The sequence below is a fragment of the Maylandia zebra genome, linkage group LG3 (assembly GCF_041146795.1).
Source record: "Maylandia zebra isolate NMK-2024a linkage group LG3, Mzebra_GT3a, whole genome shotgun sequence".
Taxonomy (NCBI): domain Eukaryota; kingdom Metazoa; phylum Chordata; class Actinopteri; order Cichliformes; family Cichlidae; genus Maylandia; species Maylandia zebra.
Genome location: NC_135169.1, coordinates 18,481,277 through 18,492,195, shown reverse-complemented (window position 1 = coordinate 18,492,195; position 10,919 = coordinate 18,481,277). Strand labels below are relative to the sequence as shown.

General features: G+C 36.8%; 1 protein-coding gene across 1 annotated transcript; it reads right to left on the bottom strand.

Annotated features, from left to right (window-relative positions):
• Positions 1 to 2,505: 2,505 nt before the first annotated feature.
• On the bottom strand, positions 2,506 to 7,268 carry LOC105940590 (high affinity immunoglobulin gamma Fc receptor I). Its single transcript, XM_012916291.3, has 5 exons — positions 7,117 to 7,268; positions 6,620 to 6,886; positions 6,238 to 6,483; positions 5,821 to 5,976; positions 2,506 to 3,597 (listed from the first exon to the last, which is right to left on the bottom strand). The coding sequence occupies exons 1-5, from the start codon at positions 7,145 to 7,147 to the stop codon at positions 3,536 to 3,538; spliced, it is 762 nt and encodes a 253-aa protein (XP_012771745.3). The 5' UTR covers positions 7,148 to 7,268; the 3' UTR covers positions 2,506 to 3,535.
• Positions 7,269 to 10,919: the final 3,651 nt, after the last annotated feature.

Here is a 10,919-nt window from a genome sequence, read left to right as displayed (position 1 = left end):
GAGTGCATACAAACTATAGGGGTTTGCTCATCTGCCTTCACATGCATACAAACTATAGGGGTTTGCTCATCTGCCTTCACATGCATACAAACTACAGTGACATCTCATTCTTTAGTCATAGGGCTTCAACTCTTCTGGGAAGGCTTTCCACAAAGTTTAGTAATGTAAGAGTTTTTGATCATTATTCCAGAAGTGGATTTGTGAGATCAAAAACTAATGTTTGATAAGAAGGCCTGGTTCACTTAACTCTAATTCATCCCAAAGGTGTTTTCTAAGAGGCTGATGTCAGGACTCATCCATGTATTTATGGAGCTTGGTTTGTGCTCTGGTGCAAGTCATGTTGGAACAGGAAGGGGCCATAGCCAAACTGTTCTGACAAGGTTGGAAACTTAAAATGGAAACAGCTCTAGAATCCATTGGCAATGTGCTTTTTGCCACTGCATCCAGTTACGTTCCAATACATCTCTAGATAGATAGATAGATAGATAGATAGATAGATAGATAGATAGATAGATAGATAGATAGATAGATAGATAGATAGATAGATAGATAGATAGATAGATAGATAGATAGATAGATAGATAGATAGACTTTGCTTATAGGTGGTAACCCAAACCCCACTGTGCCAGTGTGTGTGTGTGTGTGTGTTTGTGTGTGTATTTTATTCATTTCTATGTTTAACATTAAATGTCTGTACTATTAAATCATTTGGATTGCTTGTATTAAGAGAAAACCAGCAGATGGTGCTAATTCTATTGGTTACCTCTGGCCAAGCTGTAATTCACATTCTTTGCTGGAGCAAGTTTGACATTTGATTTGTTCTGAGAATGAGTGCGATTTAGTGAGTCTTTTATAAGAATATGAGAATGTAGATTAAAAGTGTATCACACAACAGAAACCTAAGAGTGTTTCATATTAGCGTTTTTGCAAATCTGGCCAAATTTTTCCACAGGAAGTGGTTTCAGTCAGACAGACTTGCCCGTGGTTTACATTTGTATTTGGCACAATGCAGCTGTGATTGTGTTGACCAAGACATATTGTTATATAAAATAACAAAAAAAAGAACTAAATTACCTCTATTTTTCTGTTTTTACTTCATTCATCGTCAATTCCCCCTCCTCTTTTCCCTTCTTATGTACAAAATGTTGGAGAATATTTAAATAATTTGTAATGTGAAGATTTTGTAAAGATTCACTATGATTTACACAGCAGTGCACTCCATGACAGTGACATCGGTACTTATTCAGGGTCAGAAACCTCTGGTTCAGTGTTTGAGATAGGTCCTATTGTTCCCACCACCGAACACAACAGAGAGCAGCTTTACTCAGAAACCAGACCACAGGATTTTCCAGCCACACAGCAGAAAACTAAATATAGGTCAAACAAGTTTACCTGTCAAAACAAGCACTTATACTCGTTTCCATTTTTTTGTTTTTTTGTTCCATTTTTTAAATCGTTTTTGCCATTTTAAACTGCACATGCTTTCAATATAACTGCTGAGCTGTTTGTGTTGTGGGTTTTTAAACTGGCACAGTGTCCTGTGTCTTCTCAGAAATTACACTCCCCTAGATTGAATACACTCAATTTAACCACAGCTGACCCATATTGGCTGAAAGAGCTGATGGAGCAATAATCACTGCATTTCTCTGTTTGCAATTTAAAGAAATATTATTAATTTTGAGTAAAGTTTTAACCCCATGCTGAACGGAGATGAAAGTGTGGACAAAAACAACAAGAGACAGCCGTACAAAAGCTGATGAAAATAAAACCACAAACACTTCGCCGAGCACTGAAGGCCCCTACACTTCCTTTTCACACACAGCGATTATGCATTTCACATCCTCTGTAATCTAACAGTTTGATATTTTTCAACAAACGTTCTTGCTCTTATGAAAACAGAGGAAAATTGTCACAAAAGGTCAAAAGCGTCACACGTCAAAAATAGCAGATAGCAGCCATGTCTGGGACTTTTACTATGGGCTCCATGTCAACAGAAATGTCACAGCATGCTTTACACCTCACTGCTTATTACTGATTTATGACTGAGTGGAAACTTGACTAAAGCCACCTGTGGCCAATAAAAGAACTGGCCAGTTTTGCTCTTATGTGTCTCTTCATATTTCTGCTCTCCTACTGTCCCCTCCCACACCACAACAGGAAGGAACTGAGCAAAGTGAACAGCCTTTGTTGAGCAACAAAACACAGAACCCGGGAAAGCTTACTAACATTTATTCAGTCCTAAGATTTCTGTGATTTTAAGAAAAGTCACTCGGCAGGGTTGATAATGTGATCGGAGAAACTGGTCATGAAAACCTTAATAGTGAGAAAAAACAAAAGAACCACTCCAGACGAACCAACAACACAAGAATGAATCAGAGGCATCTCTTCATGTCCAGACATGAAATTTATTTTTAAAATATATTTATTCTTGCTATGAAATTAAGAATACAACTAAAACAATTTTTAAAAAATCGGTTAAATCTGTACAAAAAGATCATAATAGGTGAAAAACTATTGACAAGAACCTAACATATCAAATATTAATTCAAAACCTTACCACTGTTTTAAAATAAACCAAAAACAAAAATTTGATTAAAAAAATCTCATTACAGGAATAAAAACCAAGACACATCTTTGTCTCCTCTAAACACACACTTGCTCTTTCTGTTTTTAAACTCCTAACATTCAACAGGTCTCTGGTGACCCATCTAGGGTTATTAACCCATGGTTTGTTTTAGCTAGATGCTAAAAAAGTAAATTAAGTATGCATCGTTTTGCACTCTGGTTATTCATTTTTGGTTTTCCAAACAGATAAAAATTCCATTCAAATGAGTGGATGTTAACTGAATTCAAACCTTTCTCTCTGAGCCTAACTCATCAATAGTCCCCAATGACCGGGTGTCATACATCGAAGCAGGTGAACCATCGCCTCAACCTGTCGTGGTGTTGGCGTCACATACAGATGATGTTATGGGTCTTTTGTCCACATTGCTATTAAGTGGTCCTTTTAATGGAAAATGATTAAAGTCGATTAGAGCCACATCAGGTCGACCTGAGATACTGTTGAAAGGGCTATAAGTGGTAAGATATGAAGAAAGATTGCGCAGCAGGCACACGCAGTGGCATCAGGACAGGAAAAACCCTTTGAGATAAAAACCAAGGTTTATACTCGAGTGTTAGTGAACATGAAGTCGTATTAAAACATTATCCTGATATTCAGATAGTAACTACTGTTTTCCTGATAAACAAAGTAAACAACATGGTGATGGGCTTGCACACACACAATAACAATGCAAAACATGAAATACTGTGGCAGAATACAGCAAGACAATAACATTAGTTATTAGAAGACTCAGTTTGTAGAAGTGTTACAAACAGACCACTTGCGCAGGCCTCAGCTCTTTTTTTTTGAATGACACTACGGTCCCCGTTGGCCCTGCACAGATAAATGCTGGCAAATGTCAACTGAAAGCTGGTGAAAAATGAATACCCACGTTCAGGACACCCCGTGGTACATGTTCATCAGCTTGTTTGGTTAAACAACCATTTCCATGATGACATGATCCGTGCTCATTCTCTTCACAGCATTCTGAGCTGCTGTGAAGAAAAAACAAACAGAACAGCAACATGAATTCTTGCAGCTTTTGTCTTAACAGTCGTCAGCAAACAGCAGTAAAAGGTTTTTAATCAGATCAAGATTGCCTCATTTTTCTAGAAGTAACTTGTTTGTCAAAGGTCACCTGCAATACCACATTGTAACTTTGGAATTTACCTGCAAACCTCAATAACCTCAGCAGCTGGTGTCAAAACACAGTTCACCAGAAAAAACATGGCTGCTTTATAATAACGTGGCACCTAAAGAACAGACTTTTTTCTACCAATAACATCTATTGCTCATGAGCACAGTATAAAAAAATGGACATGACCACCGTGAGATCAACCAATGATTTATAAAGTCTCATTATGAAAGCTCAAATTCACACTTTTGTAGCACCATTTGAAACCAGATTATTAGTTCTTATAACCAAGAATTATGTTGTGGAGGCCGTCCACCTTCAGTTAATACTGTAAAATGATAAAGCCAGACAGGAAATACAATTTAAAAATTTAAAAATTTAAAGTTAAAGCCCTCCGGCAACCATTAAAACATGTATAATGTGAAAACGAACATACAAATGTTATATTTGACATAAGAAAATGAACATATCTACTTTCCTTTATCTCTATTTCCAACTTCACACACAGCAACACCCACACACACACATATGTAGTCAATATATCGTAGAGTGAACTACAAATACAGCATTAGGTGAGCAGATTTTAAGGAGTATTATCCATTGCCATCATATCAACAAAAGGAGGATGACATTACACAGTTAGGCATGGATGATTTGATTATTTGATGTAAGCGCTGAAACCAAACAGTTTCCAAAAGCCTCCCTTTTATGAATTCTAAAATTGTGCATTAATGTAAATGGACTGGTTCTTATATAGTGCTTTTCTAGTCTAATTGAGCACTCAAGGTGCTTTATACAAATAATTCATTCACCCAATCACTTTTTCCAAGCTGTTAGCCTATCTAACATTCATACACAGTCACACTCGATGGATCATCGGAGAGCAACATGGGGTTAGCATCTTGCTCAAGGATATTTGGCATGCAGACTTGGGGGAAGCCAAGAATCGAACCACGAACCTTCCAATCAGTAGATGACCAGCTCTACCGCTACAGCCACTTTTATGAAGACTTTTATGAATTGAATTTGAATTAGTGGCCAAATTATACGTACAGTACAGTGAAAAAAAAGGATTTGCATTCCATTTTCAATGCTTTTCTTTCTTTTACTGATATTTGTCACACTTAAATGTTTCAGAGCTAATAGTTACTTGGCAGTAAGGGCGGAATCAAACATTTGGCAGTGAGCCTGTGACATTGCTGTGGAGAAATTTTGTGTGCATATATATATATATATATATATATATATATATATATATATATATATATATATATATATATATAAGCTTAATCTGATGGCTGGGCCTTCTGGTAGAGAGGAGAATTCATGGTTCCATCAATTATGGTAAGATGTCCGGGTCTTGAAGCAGCAAAGTTGTCCCAGACTATCACACTACCACCACCTTGTTTGACTGATGGCATGATGATCTTCTTATGCTGAGAAAAGGTGAGATGAGAAAACCTTCCAAAAACTTTGGTCTTGTGAGTCCAGAAATTATTTTGCCAAAGGTTTTGGGGATCATCGAGATGTTTTTGACACTGTGAGATGAGCCTTTCTTTTTGGTTAGCAGTGATTTACTTAGAACTCTCCCATGAATACAATTTGTATCCATTCTCTTATTGTTGAATCATGAATTCTGACTTTTACTGAACCAAGTAAAGGCTGCAGTTCTTTAGATGGTGTTTTGTGACCTCGCTTGCGGTGTTCCTGTAGATTGTGGCATGATCTGTTGCTTTTTGTAATCTTTAGGCTGATTCACTTTGTCACAAAGGTTCTGTTTAAGGAAATTCTTAAAATGAACAGGTTTGGATACATTGGACTATTATTTTCTTAATGATTTGATGCATGTCACTGTGCCAAATATGCAAAAAAAAATGAAGACAACAAAATAATCAACAATAGATGACATATCTATTTTATGTAACATTCTATTTTCAGACAACAGTTTTGATTAACAGAAATTGTCACTGACAACAAACAAAAGCCTCAAGAAAACAGTTTACTAGCAGATAGCACATGTTGTTGTTGTTATAACCCAATCTGATAAGAAATACCTCTTACACACTTGCAGGGTTTACTTTACCTCTCCTCCTGTCTCGGTATATAAGCCCCAGTAGAACAGTGGACACCAGGTAAGGCGTTCCCACCAACAGGTGAAATACTAGTCTTAAGACAGAAAAAGAGCAGGGAGCGGCCGGTTCAGCTGCAGATGTAGATGAAGGAAACTCCTGAGATGAAGCTGTAAAGAGATGAACATGGAAATTATACATTTAAATGCTTTATTAAATACATGTTTTCTTTAATTGTGTCTTTTTTAGGGGTAGAATGTTTTTCTCTCTTCATCATTTGCAGATGTACAAAACACAGACAAATATGCAAATTTTGGAGATTTAGATATAATTCCTCTAACAGCCATTTTTTTAAATTTCTTTTTTCTTAAAATGCTTAAAATTTTTAAATTGCTCAACATTGTGTATGTGATGGGATTTTTGTTGCTCACCATCAACTGCCAGCCAGCTGCCTAGTGATTCTTCACCTCCTGAAATGCTGCATTTATAGAGTCCTTCATCAGATTTAGAAACCCTTTTAATGGTGATTTCTCCTGTGGAGTTCCTTTTGATGCAGTGGCCATCTTTATAGAAATCAAAAAACTGGTTGAAGGACTTTGTCTCAGGTGTACAATGCAGTGTTACAGTGGCTCCCTCGGACACAGGAAGGGCAGGACTCTCCAAAATCAGAGGCTGATCTTTGGAAAATGCAGAAAATCAAGATTTGTCATTTTTATAGGTTTTTTTTGCTTCGTTTCTAAATGATCTGCCTTAATAAGTGTGACTTTAAGTTTAAATGTTGCATAGCAGAACTTAACGTAGTGTTATTCATACCAGTAATGGTAATGTTGACCACATTGCTCTGCTCCCCACTGACAGACTCACACCAGTACACACCGCTGTCTGGTGGGTAGGTTTGTCCGATGATGCAAGTCGAACCCGAGGAGGCATAGCCCCAGCCAGAGGAGCAGGGTCTGGTCCCCCCTGCGAGCGTTTTCCTCTTCACTTTCCAACCAGTGTTGTTCAACTGTTCGCCACAGCTCAAAGAGATGTTGTCATACCTGAAGAACTGAGACCTGTCAGGGTTGACCTGAAGACAGGCTGTAGGGAAGGAAGGGAGAGAGAAGGAGACAAGAAAAGGGTGAAAATTAAAAAAACAAACAAAAAAACAACAACCAAAAAAAAAACCAGAATGAAAATAATTTATTAAGGACCGAATAAAAGCAGTGTTTAAGAAATAACAGTGTAAGCAGGGATAATGATGGATTATAAGAAAAAAAAATTGTACAAAATTGTTCAAAATATCCTTAAATGTTGAATTTTGTACTCACTCAGCATCAGGCAGAATGGTGTTAACTGCATCCTGTGTCAACACCAACTAACAGAAAAACAGACGCTGATCTCTCACTTCCTGAAGATTTTGGTAGGCGTGGTTGTTTTGTTTGATGGCAGCTGCTGCGGGAAACACATCGAAATGTGTTTGCTCATCAACAGTTATCATGGCATGCGACTGATTTGATTAATGCAACTGACCTGCTTACTAAATGCATCGATTTTATTTCGGGGAAAGTACACCAAACTATAAAACAACCCAAGAAGTTGCCTATGCAAGTAATGCAATCATATATCAACAGTATCATCTGTTTTAATGCATATAAATGCTGGTTCCATTACTTGATTTGATCTCCCTTACACCAATTTATCTTTTTTACAAGATGCGAGCAGCCACCTTAACCCTTAAATGTGTAAGTGGGTCAAAAATGATCCTCCGATAGGTATCATAAGTTTCCTAGAAACAAAGGTCGTAAACAGAGATGGGTAACGCGTTACTGTAATCTGATTACTTTTTTCAAGTAACGAGTAAAGTAAGGGATTACTATTGCAAAAACGGTAATTAGATTACCGTTACTTTCCCGTAGGAACGCTGCGTTACTGCGTTACTAAAACCGTGATTTTTTGCGAGAATGTCTCACGACAGTGACATCAGCAAGTGCGCGTTAGTGACAACAGCTGTCTGCAGATCAACAATGGATCACATATCGATTGTGGGAGAGAGTATGAGCGTGCAGCGTTTAAAGTGTGGAAGTACTGACCTTACTTTGAGTTTGATTCCATAAAAAGTGACAAAAACATTAGCGTCCATCGTGCGTGGGAAGAAAACTTCTTTTTACAGCGAAAAAAACCCCTAAACTTCCAAGCAAGCACCGAGTGCGCCATGACGTAATGGGAAACTCACAGAGAAAGTCGTGGATTCTTCAACTGACCGCGGCACACCTGCACCAGGGTAAACCTCCGCCTACCGCAGTCCTGCTATACAGGTGAAAATAGAGCAACAGCACCGATGAGTCTTTGACTTTATTTATTTTCTGCTGTGTTTTACTTGCATCTATTTGAAAGAGTGAGTGTAAACACAAAAAATATTTTATTTTATGTACTGGAATGTGCAGAAAATAGCTTTAAATGTTAAACTAATTTATTCAAGTCAGAGAATGTTGCATATAATTAAATTTTTGCTTGATGCATAAAGTTAAAAGATTAAAACTGATAAAACAAGTTAAAAAAAGAGACTTTTCCATTTGATTACATTTTGTATGATGGATTATGCAGAAAAAGTAGAATTGGGCTGAAAGATCTATCGCTTTATCACCTATTCAGGTTGTAAATCGTGTTTTTAAAAAGTAACTCAGTAACTAAGTAATTAATTACTTTTGAAAATAAGTAATCAGTAAAGTAACGGGATTACTTTTTTGGGGAAGTAATCAGTAATTAGTTACTGATTACTTTTTTCAAGTAACTTGACCAACACTGGTCGTAAAGTTGTAAAGTAAAGTAAACAGTATGTGTGTAGTGATTGTAGCTCGAAACAGGTAGTTTGTCACAATTTAAACAGCGAGCAGATAAGGCAAGAAAACAGCAATGTTTGACTAACTTATTTAAAAATGTAGAGTCCAGTCACTCGTGGATCTAAGAGTTAATATCAGCTGCTGATTTGTGGGCTGATTTATGAGCTACTAGTGATGGGATTTCTGGCTCTTTTTACAGAACCGGCTCTTTCGGCTCCCAACCAGCTCTCCAGGTTGTTTTGTTGCTTTAATTTATTTATTATTAACAACAATTAAAAATTATGCACAAAAGGAATTACTAATGTAAAAAAAGTGGTTTTATTTATATATGTTTATATATAAATATATGTGGTGGCCCTAGAGACAAAGCACATACAAACACATTTCTAGCGTTAACTGAACTTCCAAAACAGAGCTACCTAGATCACTTAAATTACACAATTGAAAGCATATGTGTATTGTTTGTGTATTTATACACAAGCACTCATATATATTCAGATAATTTAAAAAAAAAACTGTTACTACCACACACCAAATCCGGTCGTTGGTACTTGCTGGCTTGTGTAGCCACTAGGTAATAAAAGCTCAACACTGTCCCTAGCATTCTGGAGCACTTCTGTTTGGTTTTGTACGTGCTTCGGAGTTTGTCCTTGCTTCTGAGTTTTTACGTGCTTTGGGGTTTGTACGTGCCGTAAATATACTTTAAATATACTTTTATTTATTCACTCCACATAAAATGTAATAAATAAATCATATAATAATAAAAACCAACTATTTCCATTTCAACTTTTAACTATTTAAATTTTCAGCTTTTTCCTTTTAAACAAATTTAAAGTGAAACAACATAAAACACTGCAAACCACAACACAATTAAATATAAATTAAAATATGAAAACAAAAAGAAGATGCATATTCTCTGTCATATGGGCCTGCATGAATAAACTTTCTGAATCCTTTATCATCCGCAACTGAAAATAGTTGTGAATGATTACTACACCTTTCTAACGTGACGTTGTTGTCTCTGGCTCTCTTTCCCTCCTGCTCTGGTCCTGTGTTACTGTGAGTGTAACTACCGCCCCTCTTCCCAGCGCAAAGCACAAGTCCTGTGCGGAGTGAAGCTAAAAAAAGGGAGAGAGAGGGAGAGAGAAAGAAAAAAGAAAAAAAAACCTTGTGTCGTTCACTTCAAAGAGTCGGCTCTAGGAGCCATTTCGTTCGCGACCGACACATCACTATTAGCAACCATTCTGAAGCACTAGTTTTAGCATTGCAGCTTTTCTTTGAGCTAAAAGTATCCAAAGATTGAATGCTCTGTTGTTACTAATGCTTGCCAGTGAGATGCATGCATAAACAACAGGTATGAACACAATGACAGACTAATAAAATGACAGAATTTGTCAGAACTGGTAACAAACATCTTCTTGGATGGTCTTTTAGTAGACAACAAATAATCACACAAGCAGTTGCTAGCCTAGCAAGCACAGCTAATGTCTTTTCACTGAAATGGCTAACCACTTTCATAACAACCGACCCTTTTGCACTTTAACATTTTTTTCCACTGATAAAGAAATTGGAAAAGTGCTTTTTTAAATTTCAGTAGAATTCATATTTTATTTCTTCCGGCTGTTAATTTAACATTTTAACACTAGATTAACGTTTTGGTTACACAACAGATATTTAGCACAATGCAGTTTTAAATAATATAAGCCCCCATATAAATCGAGATATTTAGTGATTGTGGAGAAGTAAGTAAATGGTAAATGGACATGTATATCACCTTTATATCACCTTTCTACAAGTCTTACTCACCCAGTCACACACATTCATGCTGGGCTTATGTCTCAGCACTTTTTAACATTTACATGAATGTACTGGGGTCAAAATGAGGTTCACTATCTGATACTTTGGTGTGCATTCAGTATGAGAGCATTAAGAATGAACCACATCATTGACAAATCAGTGACAGTGCTTTGAGGTCTGTGGTCTCTTTGAGCATGTGATTCTTCTTGGAGAGGTCTGCCATCCTGTGGCAGTTGGAGGACACTACAAATGTTAAGCTTTTCGAGGCAGAGGGAAAACTCGGCTGCTAAACACTCGGCATGCCTTCAACTTCTCAGCCTACCATCTTTTTTTAATTGAAGACGATGACTAACCTCATTTTTTTGTTCCCCTTATACATCAATACAGCTTTTATACATATGCTACTAAGAAAAACACAAGGATGTGTTGGGGGAAAAAAATCACAGATTTAATCTTTAATGCATGTCCTTCTTTACTACATTAATGAATCTTCC